The sequence below is a fragment of the Microcaecilia unicolor genome, chromosome 2, assembly GCF_901765095.1.
Source record: "Microcaecilia unicolor chromosome 2, aMicUni1.1, whole genome shotgun sequence".
NCBI classification, from domain to species: Eukaryota; Metazoa; Chordata; class Amphibia; order Gymnophiona; family Siphonopidae; genus Microcaecilia; species Microcaecilia unicolor.
This window is the reverse complement of record NC_044032.1, coordinates 115547406-115566981: the sequence shown is the minus strand read 5'-3', so window position 1 is coordinate 115566981 and position 19576 is coordinate 115547406. Positions and strand designations below refer to the sequence as shown.

Sequence of the window (19576 nt, the reverse complement as noted above, 5' to 3'; positions counted from 1 at the left end):
CCTTTTTCAGTATTAGCTTAAGTTGATTTACTTAAGGTTTGGCATATAATTTTGCTCTTTGCAGAAAGCTACAGCCCAAATACCAGATCTATTTTTGTCAAAAGAACTATATCAACTCAGTACAGTTTTTAAGGATTCTTTTACTAAGGTGAGCTAATAGATTTAGCAGACGCTAATGAATTAATGTGCATTAAGTGTCATGCAGCCCATGGGTATGCAATGGGCTGCACAGCATATAGCACATTAAGGGGCACTTTTACTAAAGGGCAGTAGGGCTACAAAATGTGTTGCACGTGGCAAAATGGCAACACCGCAGGGCGTGCTGAGGTGTCCCACGGTACTGTGATCAGCACGTGCTGATCCCAGTGCTAGAAAATAGAAATTATTTTCTAGTGTGGGGTGTGAGTATGCCCTGAGGTAATCTGGCAGTGCACGGACATCGCTGCCCGCTGCCCACAGGATTAGTGCGTGAGCCCTTATCCCCAACTAAATAGGTGGCGTTAAGGGCTCAGACGGGAATGGCTGTGCACCAATGGTGAAATTAGTGCACAGACATTACAGACCCAAATTACAATTCCAGTATTTTTCCGCCAACTAGAAAGTGGTTGGAGCACGTGGCAAACCCACACACTAATTGCAGCACTGGTCACTTTCTAGCACGGCTTAGTAAAAGGAACCCTAAATCCGTTAGCGCACCTTAGTAAAAGGACCCTTTAATGTCTAAATTGTAACTGGAATAAACTTATACAATATCGTATCAACCTAATTCTAGCACTTACCTAAGTATAATTTACTTGTAAATCCACTGAAGAAAAACTTTTGTAAAGTTAACATTTAAATGAGTAATATATTGGCATAACTATTATAAAATGAATCCAGGAGCAAAGTCTTGATTTTCGTCATGAGTGCCAATGTTATTATCCTCATCACAAGATCATTTGAGCAGTCGAGTCCATGAAACAGGAAGAACAAGTAAGCCCTCAGTTCTGCAATTTACACCCTCAAATTTCACTCAGGCACATGCACAGCAGAAAGCCTCGACAGCCATTAAGAAGAAGCGGTGGCACCGGGGAGAGTAGCAGCGGCAGGTAGGAAAGAGTGGGGTTATTTCTTGCCCCTGAAGAGGCCACTAGACCACCAGGGCTCTTCAAGGTAGGGGGTGCTGGAACAAAGATAGATGCAGCAGCTGTGGGGGGCCTGGGGGAGCTCCAATGACCCTTTCTGCCCAGGGGCCCAGATCACTGTCAGTCCGCCCTTGGGCGGAGGGGGTGCGTAGGCAACACAAATATCTTGAATAAATATGTCCCTGCTTACACAGTGAAAATACACACCCTACAAACAATGTGCACACTTTTATGCTTGTCAGCATTTTATAAAGAGGTCATCTGCACGTAAATGTTACCACTTATGCACATGAATGACTAAAATACTGATATTTACATGTGTTGTTCATACCTAGATCCAGGCATCACCTTATAAAATTATCTCCTACCTGTACAATGCTGAAGGAGCAGGGAAGAAAAACAGCTAAACCTAGCACTCTGGACCAATGGCATAGCCATGGGAGGGGGCCTTAGAGGCCTGGGCCCCCTCACCATTGGCTCGGGCCTCCTCTGCTTTTGTTGTAGGCAGGAATGTGAAGCCCCACCAGCCGAAGACGTTTCCTGCTTGAGTCGTGCCTGTGCTGAATGAGCAGCACTTCAATATCAATATCAATTTATTATTTGTATACTGCTGTATCCCCACAAAGGGTTCACTACGTTTCACATCAGGTTAAATGGTTTTCCTTTGGATTATATCAGTGGGTTGGAGATGTTACACAATTAGTAAAAGAACAATTATACAGTCTGCTTAAACATATTACGCTGACTTTATATTTTCTATAAACATGTTTCATATTGCACAAGTTAGTCGGTAACCTTTAGAGTAGTGCATGGTTTCTCGTAGTTTGTTAGTCGTTGAATAAGTAGGTTTTCAGTTTTTTTTCTAAAAGGTGAGATAGGAGAGTTCTAGCCAGATTGAGGTAGGTAGAGAGTTCCATAGAGGGATGATCTTGAACGAAAATAAGGCATTAAAGTGTTTGAAGAAGCGAACATTTTTCATGCATGAGGTGATGTAGTTGAGTGGATTGACCGATATAAAGCCTTTAAAGATGGTGGTCTAACTGAGCATGCATGGGGAGCAGACATTAGCGACCAAAGCTTGCCTCCTGAATTAAGTGCTGCTCATTCAGCATAGGCACAACTCAGGCAGGAGACGTCTTCGGTCCCAGCAAAGGTAATATTTTATTGCAGCGGTGGCTGCAGCTGCGGGGGGGGGGGGGGGGGGGGGAGAATACCAGGCCTCCTTAGTCCACCTTTGGGAACCCACAAAAATTAACTTCTGTCTACGCCCCTACTTTCAAACAAACAAAGCAAACACTGGGCCTTCAGGATTGATAAAAATGTAGTCCTTTATTTATAATGAAGACCCGACACGGTCCGTGTTTCGGCGTACAAACGCCTGCATCAGGGGTCAAGGGACTCCTATAGGTCAGCAAAATGATTAGTTGACAAGGATGTGGAATAAACAGTCAGGATATATTAACCGCTGTTTGAACAGCTCGTTTATAGAACGCCTTCAGCCGCGTAAACCGTGACTGTATACGCCCCTACATACGCGGTCGGTAGCCCAACTGTTTGGGGAGGAGCTTAAATCCATAATTGTCTGATAACACACAGAAAAAGAAAATAAAAATAAAAGTATATTAGATATGTATCATATATCAAAGAATAAAGTGGTTGCTCAAAGCATATACTAACCACAATCACTCAACTGCAAAACACTATGCACAACTTTGTGCAAAAACACACTCAGAACCTTACTGTACCATAAATATTACACTGGGCAGAACCTAATACACCAATATACCACCCATATGGAAAATGCAGACCCTCAACAATATAAAACAAGAGATCATAATATCACAATTCTCATGTACAGCCACAAAACACACTAATTCATGTTTAATGTGGGATAAAATGCCGTAAATAAATATAAACTTTTAATGTTGAGCACCTGATTCTTAAATTGGACATATTCCAAACACTATAATGAAAATAAAATGATCTTTTCTACCTTTGTTGACTAGTGACTTTGTTTTTCTGATCATGCTGGCCCAGTATCTGATTCTGCTGCTATCTGTCCTCTTAACTCCGTTTCCAGGGCTTCCTTTCCATTTATTTCTTTACTATTCGCCTTTCTTCTTCATTTCTTGTCCTACATCCGTAAGTAAAAGCTGGGTCCTCCGCAGACTTGACTGTCCAGTGGATCCAGCTTCTGCCTATTTTCTTCATCCATGTGCAGTTTTTCTACTCTCTTCCTTTTCCCTCATCTCATCTCCTTCCTCACTCCTCCCTCCCCCTCCGTCCATGTCCAACATTTCTTCTCTCTCCCTTCCCTCTCCTCCATCCATGTCCAGCAACCCTCCTCTCCATCCACCCACCCATGTCCAGCAACCTTTCTCTCCCCTGCCCTCCACCCACCCATCCACCAACCCTCCCCTCCCCCTGCCCTCCATCCACCCATGTCCAGCAACCCTCCTCTCCCCCCTGCCCTCCCCTCCATCTACCCATGTGCAGCAACCCTCCTCTCCCCCTGCCCTCCCCTCCATCCACCCACCCATGTCCAGCAACCCTGCTCTCCCCTCCATCCACCCATGTCCAGCAGCCTTCCTCGCCCCCCCCCCCTCCAGCCATCCGTAGCTTTCGCTTCCCCCCCCCAGGGTCCTGTCTCTTCCATCCGCTCACACCCATCCGCGTAGTCACTCCGGCCTGAGGCATTCTCCCTCCGACGCCGGCGATTCACATAGCCAGCCTTAATCTGCCTGCTTCGGAGCCTCTCCCTCAGACGCGTCCCGCCTCCTGTAATGCAACTTCCTGTCTTACGCAGAGGTGGGACGCATCTGAGGGAGAGGCTCCGATGCAGGCAGATTAAGGCTGGCTATGTGAATTGCCGGCATCGGAGGAAGAACGCGTCAGGCCGGAGTGACCAGCGGATGGGGGGAAGGTGCAAGACTCACGCGGGAGGAGGCAGAGACCGGTCACTAAGATCTGTTTGGGGGAGCGACCACTCCCCTTGCGCCCCACCTAGCAGCCAAGGGAAGTCCACGATTGGGCTGGCTAGGGAGGCTTAGCCTCCCCAAGCCTCTTATACGGGGCGCCTATGCGCCCCTACTTTCAACATTATTTTACCACAGGAAAATTTTCTGTGGAATTTTTTATTTTATTAGGATTTATTTACTACCTTTTTGAAGGAATTCACTCAAGGCGGTGTACAGTAAGAATAGATCAAACATGAGCTGTAGGCAATTAGAGCAGTAAAAATATTTGAAGAACAATACAAAGTATGGCATGGTATACTACTTGCAATAACACAAGGAGGCATATTTTCAAAGCACTTAGCCTCCCAAAGTTCCATAGAAACCTATGGAACTTAGCCTCCCAAAGTGCTTTGAAAATATGCCTCAATATGTACTAGAACATGATATTTGGTAGTGAGGGGTAAGGCAAAGTTGTAACATATAGATGAGTAAGAAGTTAGGAAGCATTAGAAAGTAAGGTGATTGATTTGAAGAAAGTTGCACGTGAGGTCAGAGAGATGGTTAAATATTATCTCAGCTAGGGTAGGAGTGGATAAACATGTCACTAACTTACAATAAATTTGCACTTACTTTGCAACGGCTAAGAGTATCAATTATTCCCGTTGGTCTGCTATTATTAAACAAGTTGAGAAAGCATGCAAAGCATTGTTCGTGGAATTCTTTACAACCCTTCTGTGTGTGTGTGTGTGTTGAGACAGTTGAGGGGGAGTTGGTTTTGAGGGTGGGACAGTTGAAGGAGGATGGTTTCTGGGGGTGGGGCAGTTGCAAGAGGGCAGTTGTGGAGGCTGGGGCCATTTGCAAGATGGTGAGGCAGTGGAGGGGGTAAGTTTATGGCAGTTTTCAGAGTGGTAGGCAAGTTGCAGGGACATGATTTTGGGGGGAGAGTTTTGGGAAGTGGAGGAGTTTCGGGAAACAGGAAAATAAACAGGGTGCAACAGTTTGAAAGAGGAATTCTGTTCACCAGATGTAAGTTCCTATGATACAGAAGCTGGAATTCCTTCTCCTATAGAAATGCATTGAGCTATTTTTGGGGGAGGGGAAGAATCTGTCATGTTATTTGGCCCAGTTCAAATTTCATGTGTCTTTTAGCCAGTTTTTCCCACATGTCAGGTTTCATTCTATTTATTTGTTGGTGGAGATATACTTGTGAAGACACACACAGGCCATGCAGTTTCAGTGCTGCTAAATATCTAATATCAAGAATTAATCTACAGACCATGAGAGGTAAAGACTTTTTATCAGGGCCAGTCCTAGGGTCTGTGGCGCCCCCCCCCCCCCCCCCCCCCCCACTCCTCTAGCATCTTCATTCTCTCTTCTCCCACCCTGTCCCCTTTTTCAGCCCAGTGCCTTAAAAGGTGAAGAACAGCAGGCAGAGGGAGCACAAGATGCAAAGGAAATAGGAGGAGCGGAAAGAGATGGAGTGCATCTTTGTGGGATTGCTGAACAAATAAAGGGTTTACAACCACTTATTTATGTTTCAACATTTTTATTGATGAGGAAAATGGTATAACAGATACCATCAAATATAAAACTTCAACAGTACAATGAGACATCACATATAAGTACTGAACAGACCATCATCAATTTTTATACTTTTCCCCCCTCCTCCCTACCCTCTCTTCCACCCTCCCTCCTTCCCTCTGTGTGTGCCAACCAATATTGGGGATAGTGGGTTTAAACTTCAGAACATGTGTACTTCCAAGGCAACTCACAATAGGTTAAGGAGCAAACTTCGCCCCCGTGGACTAAGTCCTTGTATATATCGGCCCCATATTGGCATGAACTATTTTTTTCTTTCCGGGGCTCCCTTACAAGTTACAACCACTTAGCTTTCCATGCTTTCATGTTCACAAAATTAGCAATTAAATCATTGATATCTAACTGGGCACATATATCATTCTCAATAGCAATCAAGGCAAGGCTTACAAGCCTTTCTTGCAAAATACTTGATCGCAAATAATTTTTTATGATTTTTAACCGTGAAAATGATCGCTCACCACTTGCCACACTGACAGGAATTGTCAGCAATATTCTTAGAATAATGCTCACATTTGGGAATGGGAGGCTGTTTGATAGAACAAAATTTTAGAGTTTCCAAAGGATTATGTTCCATCTTAAGTAGAGAGGTGTTGTAGCCGTGTTAGTCCACTCTTAAAGGTTATCAATAGAAATCAATCAAAATAAAACATGGAAAAGAAAATAAGATGATACCTTTTTTATTGGACATAACTTAATACATTTCTTGATTAGCTTTCGAAGGTTGCCCTTCTTCGTCAGATCGGAAAAAAGCAAATGTAGTAGCAGATAGTGAAACATCCAAGTATTACTTTGACAGTCTGGCAGAGTGGGAGGGAGGGGGTGGGTAGGAGGTATGCATGGGGACATCAAAGCATTTCATTGATATTCTAATAGGATGGGTGTAGGTAGGTAAGAGGAGGGTGATAAACAAGAGAAATACAACAGAGAAATACAACCTTATGGTTTATAATGTGCTAGAAAACCCAGATCTTTGTTAAGTCCTGTCTGTAGGGTGTCAAAATATTCAATCATTCTGACTTCAAAGGTCTTACGTTCTTGTATTATTTTAAAATTACCTTTCAAGATTCTTACTATGAAATCACTGGTGCAGTGTTCTGGTCCTGTAAAGTGTTGTCCCACAGGGGTGGGCACCCGACTGGCACCGGCTGTCTTCATGTGGTGTCTTTGCAAGTTAAATCTTGTCTTAAGCATTTGGCCCGTTTCTCCAATATAGCATCCTTCGTTACATTTTTTACACTGAATGATATATACCACATTGGAAGATGAGCATGTGAAAGATTCTTTTATGTTGAATATTTTCCCTTGTGAATGACTGTGGGGTCCTGTGAGATGTTTTGGCATAGCTTGCAGCTGGATCTGTTGCAGGGAAATGTGCCTTTCGCTTCATTTTCAGTCTGTGTTGGGAGGTTACTTCTGATAAGCTTGTGTTTTAAGTTGGGTGGCTGTCGAAAGGCCAGCACTGGTGGGGATGGGAATCTCTCTTTCAGTAATTCATCTTCCTGGAGTAGAGGCTGTAGGTCTCTTATGATTTTCCTCAGCTTCTCCAGCTCTGGATTGTATGTCACTACAAGGGGGATTCTGTCTGTGGCTTTTTTTTCTTTATACTGTAGCAGATTTTCCCTGGGTGTTTTGAGGGAGGAGGCAATCTTCTTGGAGATTATTTTGGGGTTGTAGCCTGTTTGAAGGATGCAGTCAGGGTTTCAAGGTGTCTGTCTCTATCCCCTGGGTCCGAGCAGATACGGTGGTATCTTGTAGCTTGGCTGTAAATAATGGATCTTTTTGTATGTGAAGGATGGAAGCTGGAGTTGTGGATGTAGCTGCATCTGTCTGTGGGTTTCTTGTATATAGATGTTTGATATACAACCATCACTGATTGAGACTGTGGTGTCCAAAAAATTGACTTTTTCTGGGGAGTAGTCAATTTTGAATCTAATTGTAGGATGGTATGAATTGAAGGAATAGTAAAATTGTTTCAGAGTTTCTTCCCCCTCCGTCCAAATCATAAAAATGTCATCGATGTACCGGTAGTATTTTAGAGGTTTGGGCTGGTATGTATTCAGAAATGTCTCTTCCAGCTCAGCCATAAAAAGGTTGGCATATTGGGGTGCTGTCCTGGTGCCCATTGCTTGTAGATAGATATTGTTAAAGCGGAAGTAGTTGTGAGTTAAAATAAATTTGATTAATTTTGTAATAGTTTCTGGTGAGTACTGATGGTCCAGTGTGGATTTTTTTAGGAGTCTTCCACATGCAGCTATGCCATCCGCATGTGGAATGTTGCTGTATAGTGATTCTACATCCATCGTGACCAGAAGGGTGTTTGGTGGTAATTGCTTGATATTTTTCAATTTATTCAGAAAGTCTGTGGTGTCTTGTATGAAGCTGTTAGTTTTGTGCACGAGAGGTTTCAGGATTCCCTCTAAGAGTCCAGATATTTCCTCCGTGAGCATGCCAATACCTGATATGATTGGTCTGCCAGGGTTTCCAGGTTTGTGGATTTGGGGTAGCATGTAGAATGTGCCCACAGAAGGCTGGTTTGGTATGAGTTTCTTCATATGTGGCTGTGCTTATGTAGGAAATGTTCTGATAAGGTCTTTTAGCTGCTTTGTATAATCCTGTGTGGGGTCCTCAGTTAGTTTCCTGTAGTATTTATTGTCTGAGAGCTGTCTGTGTCCCTCTTCAATGTATTTTTGTGTGTCCGTAATTACCACTGCGCCTCCTTTGTCTGCGGGTTTGATGATAATGCGTTCGTTAGTTTGTAGAGTTCTTATGGCTGCTCTTTCTGGTGGGGTAAGATTGTACAGAATTCTTTTTTGTTTGTTGGAAAGTTGTGATTTAACCTTATGTCTGAAACTTTCTATGTAATTATCCAGCTTGCAGTTTTGTCCCTCCTGTGGGGTGAAATAAGTGTTCTTTTGTTTAAGACTGTATTCTGGTCTGTTTGGTGCAGTGGCGTAGCCAGACTGCCAATTTTGGATGGGCCTGAACCCAAAGTGGGTGGGCACAAAATTTTCTCTCTACCCCCCTCCCCCAACAAAATTTAGTCACGCTAATCAGATGCATTTGTCACACAGGGTAAAGTGCTGCTTTTCAGTGCATCAGATTTCAGAAAATTTATTTAATAGCCTAACACCCTTTTCAATGAGCTTTCAGAGGCCAAAACCTCCTGCCTCAGGTCAGTATAATGCTGTTACGGTATCCTCGTCTGACCTAAGGAAGGAAGTATAGGTCTCTGAAACTTCATTAACACAGGTACCATATTACTTTATCCTAAATTAAAAATAAAATTATTTTCTTTACCTTTCTTGTATGGCCATTTACTTTTTCTCATTGTGTCGCTCCCAGTCTCTAGATTCTGCTTTCCTTCGTTTTCCCTTAACTCTTCTGCCACGGTTTCCTGGCCATTTCTCATTTTTCTCTCCTTTTTCTTTGCGTTCTTCAATATTTTTCTGCCTCTCTCTCTCTGTCCTGATTTAATTCATTCTTACTATCCATTCTTTAATTTCCTTCATCTACTTATGGCTTTTCATCTTTTTCTCACCCTTGTTCTCCCCATGCCCCTTCCTCTTATTCTCCAGTCTTTCACTACTCTCCTTTTCCATCCAGCAGCTCTCTTCTTTCTCTCCCCATCCTTCCAGTCTCCCCTCTCTCTCCCCATCCTTCCAGTAGTCTCCCCTTTCTTTCTGCATCCTTCCGTCCAGTGTCACCTCTTTCTCCCTACCCTTCCATCCAGCGTCTTCCCTCTTTCTCTCCCCATCCTTCCATCCATCTATCCTCTCTCCTGATCCTTCCATCTAATGTCTCTCTCCCTCTTTCTAACCAGTGTCTCTGTATCACTCTACCCTTTTCTGTTCAGTGTCCCTTCTCTCTCCACATCCTTCCAGTCTCTCACCTTTCTCTGCATCCTTCCAGTCTCTCCCCTTTCTCTCCCCATCCTTCCATCCAGAGTCTCTCTCTCCATCCATCTGTTTTCCCTCTTTCTCTCCCCATCCTTCCATCTGTTTTCTATCTTTTCTCCCCATCCTTCCATGTTTTCCCTCTTTCTCCCCATCCTTCCATGTTTTCCCTCATTCTCTGCCATCCTTCCATCTTTTTTCCCTCTTTTCTCCCCATCCTTCCAAGTTTTCCCTCTTTCTCCCCATCCTTCCATGTTTTCCCTCATTCTCTGCCATCCTTCCATTTGTTTTCCCTCTTTTCTCCCCATCCTTCCATGTTTTCCCTCATTCTCTGCATCCTTCCATCTGTTTTCCCTCTTTTCTCCCCATCCTTCCATGTTTTCCCTCTTTTCTTCGACGAGGCCCGCCCTGCATGCCAGCGCCAGCTCCCATTGCCGGCCACTGCTGCTTTTCCTGTTGAGCAGCAGGGCCGGCGCTACAAAAAGAAGAAGCGCTAACGGCGCTAAGGACCGTAGGACGAGAAATGTTAACAAAAAAAAAAAGCGCGGCACCGGCAGGCACTGTCTCGGCAGCCTTGAGGCATTGGCTGCTGAGGCATTGGCTGCTGGCTCACAGGCTCCTCCCGCAGACGGGAGGAGCCTGCGAGCCAGCAGCCAATGCCTCAGCAGCCAATGCCTCAAGGCTGCCGAGACAGTGCCTGCCGGTGCCGCGCTTTTTTTTTTTTTTTTTAAACATTTCTCGTGCTTAGCGCCGTTAGCGCTTCTTCTTTTTGTAGCGCCGGCCCTGCTGCTCAACAAGAAAAGCAGCAGTGGCCGGCAATGGGTGCTGGGGCTGGCGCTGGGCGGGCCTGGGCTGAAATTGGGTGGGCTGGGCCCACCCGTAGCTACGCCCCTGGTTTGGTGTCCCTCTATTGTGGAAATGTGCTCTAAGACGCATTTTTCTGAAGAATTCTTCTAGGTCTGAATCTAGTTGGATTTCATCAAGTTTGCTGGATGGGCAAAAAGAAAGTCCTTTGGCAAGTACAGAGACTTCATGCTGTGATAATTGATGGTTCGAGAGGTTTATTATACCCATCTGATCTGCATCTCTAAAGGTGTGATCAGTATTCCTTGGTTTGTTTGGGCTCTGATTTTCAGATGCCTCAGATGTATATCCAAGTGTCTCCAAGGTCTCTGGGGATGTTGTTTCTGCAGAGCTGTAGTTATCCAAATATAGGCTGTTTTTCTCTCTGTGATTCTGCAGGAGAAAACACAGCTTTATTTCTTTCTTGCGGATAGCCATGTGTTGTTTTTCTCTCTGGATGTTATGTAGGTCCTCTTTAAGTTGGTTCCTACGGTGTGGATGGAGTTCCTCCATGTTCCTCATGATTTCATCCCTTTGGGTTTGTATTATTCTCTTTTTCTTGTAGAGTTGATGTATGAGTTCATTTTTTAGTTTCTGACTAGTGCGTTTGCAGATTTTCTCTGCATAGTCAGAATTGTAAGTGGTAGCCAAAGGATTTTTGATCCTCAGTCCTTTGGGAATGATGTCATTCTTCTTGCAGATTATGAAAATGATTCAATTCGGTCTTAAACAGATCTTTAAAGGCACACAGTTCATCATACAGTTCAGTTCCATTGATGTCCTTATTATCACCATCTGATAAATGAAGTTGCAAATCATTGCAATACTGTTGGAGCTGTTCATGATCAGTGTCGGCAAGTTTATTTATGTTGTACAGCAATTTGAATTGATTGTAGTGTTGTTGTAACTGATCAAATCTTTCATTGAGGGAAGTCATTGCAACATCCAAAATTGTAAAGAAAAAATTTACACAAAATTTATTCTCAGATGATTGAGGCGATTTATCTTCTTGTTCATACTGGAACTGTGTAGTCCTTTTCCTCCAACGGATTTGAACAGTGGCTTTGAACTCTGGTTCTCCCTCAACTTCATGACAAATTTGCCGAGCAGTTTGAAGCAATGACTCATATCTGGAATCAGTACGGTAGTTAGAAATAAAGGTTTTTAAGTTGTCAATGGCTGTCAAAGCAGTTGCAACATTTTCACTTGTACTCTGAAGAATCTTACTGACTGGATTAATATGATTCAACAGGTCATGCCACAGGATGAGGGAACACAAGAGCTGGAAATCCTTCAACTTGGTGCTCAAAATATGCGCTCCATATTTTGATTCGTTGTCATATTTCTCATCACTAAGAATCTCATACAGAGCATCATAGATTTCTCCAATTTGGTGCCTGAGTGGCTGCAGAGCATCAATGCAACTTTCCCGAGTTTCTGAAAGAGGTTTCAATGTCAGAGAGGGAACATGCTTCATGAGAACTGCCCAGCGCTTCGTTGATGATGAGAAAAACTTATATAACTCTTGAACTGTTCCAAAGAAGCCAATGGTCTCATGATTCACTTTAGCAGCATCATTTACAACTAAGTTCAGGCTGTGAGCTCCACATGGAATGTAGAAAGCACGAGGGTTCATGTTTAAAATCAGCCTCTGCAGCCCATTTCTTTTCCCTCTCATATTGGCTCCATTGTCGTAGCTTTGACCTCTTATATCACCAATATTAAGATTCCAGGTGCGCAGTTGATTGATAACAGTGTCACATAAACTCTCTCCAGTTGAGTCATGAACTTCTAGAAAGCCTAGGAAATGTTCTTCAATGTCTACATTTCCTTCTTTGCAGTTAACAAAGCAAATAATAACAGTCATCTGCTCAGTGTGACTGACATCTGGTGTACAGTCCAATATTATAGAATAGTACTTTGCTATCTTGATTTCAGATAAGATCTTCTCAGTGATGGCATTGCCCAAAAGTGTAATAATTTCATTTTGTATGCGCTTGCTCAAATAATAGATTTTGGATTCCTGTTTTATAGCCCTCCTTATATGTGCTGCCATGATGTAGGAGTGGACAAGCGAACACTGTACACGGCCTGCAGCCATCACTAGACTGGCAGGACAACCTCAAGCTCTGTGCATACTACCTATGGACTTTGCTCTTTGCACACAACTTATGGACTTTGCCTTCTTTGTGGCATACTTTATACTTGAATGTTGACTGAACATTTGCATCTTCTTGTATTGTGCCTTAACCATTAACTGTCAGCTCCTGCTAGCTAGATAGATAACTGTTTGGGACAGGATGCAGACACATTAGATAAACAGCGTTACACACTGTTTACTTTATCTGGACTTTTGTACTAACAGGATTTTCTATTTGGACTTTGCATTCACACTTGCACCTTTGCTTTGTACCAAAATCTCAGCTTACATATAATGAGCCTAGACTAAGACCTAAACCTGTGCAGTTTGGACTTTTACTAGTAGTATGTATTTGTTAACCAGCAGCTAGATAACAAGTTGTAGTAGTCAGCAATTTAGGGTTGTAGGGAAGGCAGCTGGCTCTGCCAGCGCAGTCTCGTGATCCATGCATAGAGGCTGTATTGTGTAAATGTGCTGGAACACTGCAATAAGTTACATTTCTTGCAAAGTAACAATTTCTATGAAAGCTATGAAACTGACGTATCTTTTCTCTGTGAGAACTACAGAACTACTAATGTATTGCGCATGTGCCTGTACTGCGCATGTGTATGTGTGATGTATGGTGCGTTTTATGCGCATGACCAGTAATCTGTATAAGAACGAGTGTCAGGTGACGCTCGTGACGCAGTATCCTGAGACTGAATTCAGTACTGTTCATTGCTAGCAATAAAGCTGCCTTGTCTTCGGAACCATTTGCCTCTTGTCTCCTGATTTACTTAGCCGAAGATTCTGTTACAATGTCAGAATCAAACTTTCCAAACAGTTCAACCAGTTTAAGAAAGTTGCCGTTATTTCTTTCAAAAAGCTTATCAGATGAGCCTCATAGAGCCAGACATTGAGATCCAAGAAATTTGATTATTTCGATGAGCCTTTCAATTACATCTGACCAATGTTTTTTTTTCTAGCTCATACAGCCTTTGATGCTGTGAATCAAGTGTAGTTTTGTTTTTGAGATCCTTTCTGAAGTCGATCCACATTTTTGAATGTTTCATATGAGCTAGACTTGTTTCATGTGTATGCAGTGCTTTGGATACACTCCTCCAGTTGTTGTAGCCAGTCGATATAAAACTACTGGATGATTCACTTGGATCTGTTGGTGAAAACAGTTTGCAGCGGAAACAGAACACGTGATCTGTGGAAACTGAGTACAGTAACCATGGTCTTGGCAGTAGTTCACCATTTTCCGGTTGTAGTATACATTGCTGAACTTGCGTCCACTAGAGTTTGCGGGATACAAAATGCCTTTCTTTTGAACAGGTCCTGATTCTGTGAGAATAATTATTTTTGTCAGTGAGTTTTGGCCATTTTGCTGAATCAGATAGCTCAAGTACCAATGAATCTGAAGTTGATGAAGCTAATGATGACTCTGGCCTAAGCTGTTCTTCCTCAAAGGTACCTAAAGTGCATGGAAAAGCCCACTGTGCTTTTCCATCTTCATTGCTGCACCTTTCGAACAATCATCATCATCAGTGAGTAAATGTGGAAACTTCTGATTGTTGGTTGGCAATGACTTTCTTCGATGGGCTTGCTCCAGAGGTACTTGTACTTGGTTGGGGGTCTTCCTCCTCCTGAGAGCGCTCACCAGTCACTTTTAATTGTTTGATAAAACTATGTAGTGCTCCTGCTTGCCTCTGGATGGCTTCCTCTTTTGCTGCTTTTCTTTTTCTGTTTTGCCAACCTGTTTTACCAACATGAAATTATCTTGTTGGGCAGACTGGATGGACCGTGCAGGTCTTTTTCTACCGTCATCTACTATGTTACTATCAAACATATAAACAGCAAGTGACCGACTCACCTGCAAATGCGCAGTAGAGTATAGAAGTCCAAGCCCCGCCTCCACCAGCAGTACAGCCCAATAGGGAGGAGGGCAGGGGAGGTGGACGGGGGGGGGGGGGGGGGAGGCCATAGGAAAACAAAAAACTAGCCCGTTGTTACGGGCTTAACGGCTAGTGTTATTATAAAATAACTCATGTTAGGCGCAATTAACATTCGCTATAGGGTTTTAACGTGCATTGATTGCTGTTTATGATACGGTATTTACCATGACATGAATCATATACTTAATCACATTAACTGTAGTTTATACCACCATTGGCTCTAATTCTACTTTTCTGCCCATAGTTAGCATGTCTTCTGAGGCATCAGTCACATGACATTACTGTCCAGCACAAATCACATGCTCAAGAGAAAGACTAACAGTGACTACCACTACAGTATATGAAACGTTTCGTTTTACTATCGCCTCGACTCTTCGATCCTTGGAACTGCAACGGTACAAATACAGGTAGCGAATAAGAGGGAAAACGAGTTCTATATAGTTTTGCCCTGACCAGCTGTCAGAAATGAGCGGCACTTCCGCTTCACACCTACCTGATACCTGCCGGTCATCAGTTGGCTCCGAGACGGGGTGCACAGGGGCTGAATGTAGTAGTTATCGAGCAGGACCCCCTGGGCTAAGAGTTTATCCAGATTGGGGGTTTTAATCTCGGAGCCGTGAAAGCTCACATCGTTCCACCCGAGGTCATCGGCCAGGATGAAGACGATGTTAGGCGGCGGAGGTGAGGGCTGCAGGCAGGCGGGGGGCAGCACCAAGTAATACGAGAGGCAAGACAGGAGGAGGCAAGGTAGGTACCCCTGACCCCCTCTACCTGCTGCTACCATTGCGGCTGTCAGCCTCAGAGAAAAGTTACTGCAAGACAACCAGGAAGGGTTTGCAACGTCAGGGCACTGAAAACTAACCGTAAGCAGCAACTATCATCAGGTAGCAACGTGCTTTACAATTTGTATCCCCGCACAAACAGAAGTGAAGAAAAAGCTCTGTTTACATAGGGCATAAAAAAATTCACTGCAATCGCCCTAGCTACAGACAACATACAACAAAGCCCGCTCCCGGAGCGAGCAGCAACACGGTCCTCGAGGGGGCGGCGCTAAAGGCTGCCAGGCAGCAATTTACATTCGTTTCAGCCTATCAAACACTTCCTCTGCCATTCTCCTCCCTCCTCCTCCTCCCCACCGGTTGGAGGATCGCGAAGGGGCGTCTTTTTTTCTGGTTTAGTTCCCTTTCTGCACGATTGAATCGTGCAGAAAGGGAACTAAACCAGAAAAAAAGACGCCCCTTCGTCCTGTGGCTTGGTGGGGTAATGACTCCTGTTAGTGAGGGAGTTTAGCTTAGTGTTTATATATTTATTTATTTTTGGCTTGTTTCAGATAATCATTAAGGTGGTAACTAACAATTGGATTTATAACCCAATTTTAGTAGTAGTAGTAGTATTTTGAATCCGAACAGTGACACTTTTGTTCATAGCCGCTTTGCGCTTTGGCACATGATGGAGAAAAATTATACACAATACCAGTGCTTCTCAACCTTTTTTCAGTTCGAACACACTTGACGGACAATGCATAGATGACTGATGATGACATGCTTCATATGTGACCCTCATATACCTTTATGACAGCTCTTATGAATTAAAGGTAAACATGCTCTGCACCCACAGAAGCCTACCTCCCGGCCCCCCAACAACAAGCGTCCGATTCAGTCAAAAGGTTTTGATTTGATTCACTCATATGAATTGATTTTTCCATCTGATTCGATTCAGTTCTTTAAGGCTAGTATGGAAATGAGTTGAGTAGGTGAGTTATATTTTTGTGAAGCCAACAACTTTCGCCTTACAATTTGTCAGCAGCAATTGAACAACTCGTGAGCAGGCAGTCTTACATAATGTCAAAAGCAAAGTTAGTTTGGGCCCTACATTTTGTAGCTATAATTTGTCCAGCAGCAGAAAAAATTCTTTCAGACCACACAGAGGTCGGTGGTGTACTCACAGATATTTCTGTGCAAGCTGGTTCAGCAGCAGCAATTTCCCTTGCTATTTGCAACAAATGTGTTCACCTTGTTTTGCTAAAATACAGGTGTTGTGTCTTAGAATTTTTACTAGTTTCAACATATCGCGGGAATAGGTGGAGATGAAAACGGTAACTGAATTCAAAAATGCTTGGGATAAACACAAAGGAATCCAGTTTAGAAGGAATGGATTCAAAGAAGCTTAGCAGAGATTAGGTGGCAACACCCGCAATTGGGAAGCAAAGCCAGTGCTGGGCAGACTTCTATGGTCTGTGCCCTGATCATGTAGATTTGGATGGGTTGGAGTGGAGCTTTTCAGGGTCTTTGATGACAACTTCTAAACAAGGACTGTGCTGGGCAGACATCTACGGTCTATACCCTGAAAATGGCAAGGACAAATCAAGGTCAGGTATGCATATGAAACATCACATCATACTTTATGTAATGAGTTTATCTTGTTGGGCAGACTGGATGGACTGTACATACCTACTATGTTACAATTGGGCTAATTTTCAAAACAGAAAAACGTCTAAAAGGTGGCATAAAGCAGCATTTGGACGTTTTTCTCACAAAAACATCCAAATCATTATTTTCAAAACCTATTTTTAGACATTTTTCTATGAAGTCCATCAGTAGTGTGACCAAATCGCAAGGGGGTGTGTGAGGGGCGTGACTTGGGCGTTCGTAAGACTTAAGATGTTTCTCACCTATAATGGAACAAAACAAAACTGTCCAGAACTAATAAGATGTTTTGAGCTAGACCTGTTTTTATAACAAAGAAGGCACAAAAAGGTGCCTTAAATAACCAGATGACCACTGGAGGGAATCAGAGAGGACCTCCCCTTATTCCCCCAGTGGTCACTAACCCCCTCCCACCCTCCCAAAAAATGTGATTAAAAACATTACTTGCCAGCCTCTATGCCATCCTCAGATGTTATACTCAGGTCCATTAGAATAGCATGCAGGTCTCTGGAGTAGTCTAATAGTGGTGTAGTGCACTGCAGATAAGTGGACCCAGGCTTCTACCTCCCCCTACCTGTTACACTTGTGGAGGAAACTGTTAGCCCTCCAAAACTCACAAGATACCCACTGTACCCACATATTGGTGCCCCCTTCACCTGTAAGGGCGATGGTAGTGGTGTATAGTTGGGGTAGTGGGTTTTGGGGGGCTCTTCAGACAAGGTAAGGGAGCAATGGTGAGATGTGTACCTGGGAGCATTTTATGAAGTCCACTGCAGTGCCCCCTAGGGTGCCCTATTGCTTTCCTGGGATGCCAGGGAGATCAGTCTAGTAAAAATGCTGGCTCCTCCTACATTTCAGTGGCTTGATTTTGTACGTTTTGCACTTGGATTTTTTTTTTTTTTTTCAAAAATGGACCAAAAAACAAAACGTCCAAATTACAAAACCTTGTTCTAAACAGTATTGTCAGAAAAAAGAGACGTTTTTTTTTTTAATTTAAATGAACTTCTTTGCTATTCAGATTTTGGACATTTTTGGCAAAACGTCCAAAGTTGGACTTAGAAGTCATATCGAAAATACCCCCCTATGTTATCCACAATGAATATGCAGTGTATGCCTGACTGGCAAGGGGATACTCCAAGTTCAGCTTGGGGGACACTGAGCTACCCTCACCTCAGTTGTTAACTGATGGGCAGTGAAACTAGCACCAAGACATAGCACCTGATACTGTAATATTGTGCATTTACACTGTATCATTCTTGGCTCATTTTACTTTCACTTAATAAAAAGCGCTAAACTGTCAAAAGTTGTTACATCTAGAGACAGTCTGGAAAAGATAGATGCAGAAGGTTTAGCTGCTACTACTTTTTTAGGATCAACAGGTTTTAGACTAAATAGTATTTTGTACAACAAAGAGTATGGAGTTAAACGTCAACTAGTGAATTAAGACAAGAACAGCGTTGGATTTTTCGGCTACATACATTACATCCCTTTGGTATGAATACTAGGATAGAATGGAATAAATTATTTTAAATTTGGCGTGATACTGTAGAATGCAATATGACATCATTTGATCGACATCTCTAAGGGAGGGGTTTGTTGGAGGCGTCTGATGTCAACATAGATAAAGCGCAGCCATGTTTTGAGCAATGCAAAGCTGAAGTGAATAGATCACAGAGCACTGTGTAAGGATCACGAAGCGAAGTAAATGATTTGTGAAGTCATGTTCTTGAGAAATTTAGCTGATGTTTGTTTGCGTTTTCTCGACAGATCTTGAGAGTCAGACACCACGGACCCTGAGGAAGGATTAGAAACTTGGGCCAAAATAGGGCCGTGGAAGGTGTCTAAAAGACTGTTCAGTAAAAAAGATAAGTGCATACGATCCGTTTTGTAAATATATAGACGGTTCTGTTAAAGTATTTTGAGCAGAAGCCATACTTTTGAAGTAAAGGAGGTTTTTACCCATGATGATTTAAGGGACCTCCCTAATGCTGGTTGTACCAATGACAGAGTGTTCCCTTATAATTTGAGTTTTTTTCTCCTCCCATTTATAATTATTTTGATACATCAGAACTATTTAGGGATATGTGTTAATCTATCCTGAGACAACTGCTTTTTTGCCTCAGTGGGATGCAGAGAGTAATATGATATTAGATGAGATAGCACTAGAGAAGTTAAAATATAATTCTAGGAAGAAAGTTTTCCAATGGTTTAACCAGAAATTATTACAGATTAAGCAAGTCTGTAGAAGATTAGAGAGGAAATAGAGCCAATGTAAATCTGATGATTGTAAATTGCAGTGGCAAAAGGCGATACGTCAGTATAAGAACATGGTTTAAAAAGCTAAGATCAATTATTATGAAACATATATGTGTGGAGCCCAATTGAATTTCAAGAAGTTATTTGGTCTGGTCAATAGTTTGGTTTGTTTTGTTAGATGGGTTCCACTGTGCATGATATTTGGTTTGGGCGCTATCTGGTTCCATGCAGGGTCAGTGAGGTCTCCGGATTTGATCAAGGGGCTACCATTACAGTTTTGGTGGGCTCGGAATCTGTTTGCTCTTCTGCAGCTGCCATTTTGAAGGAGTTTGCTTCAACTGTTAAAAAAAAACAGTTCAGCCAAGCTTACCTCACCTCCTGGAGACACACCCTCAGTGCTT

The 19576-nt window shown here is 43.0% G+C and overlaps 1 protein-coding gene across 1 annotated transcript in view; it reads right to left on the bottom strand.

Annotated features, from left to right (window-relative positions):
* The window catches only part of LOC115463050 (arylsulfatase B-like), a 188165-nt gene extending 172651 nt beyond the window's left edge, over positions 1–15514 (bottom strand). Inside the window, exon 1 of the mRNA XM_030193236.1 lies at positions 14987–15514. Within this exon, the coding sequence (XP_030049096.1) occupies positions 14987–15277 (291 nt within the window). The 5' untranslated portion in view covers positions 15278–15514. The remainder of the gene's footprint in view (positions 1–14986) is intronic.
* Positions 15515–19576: the final 4062 nt, after the last annotated feature.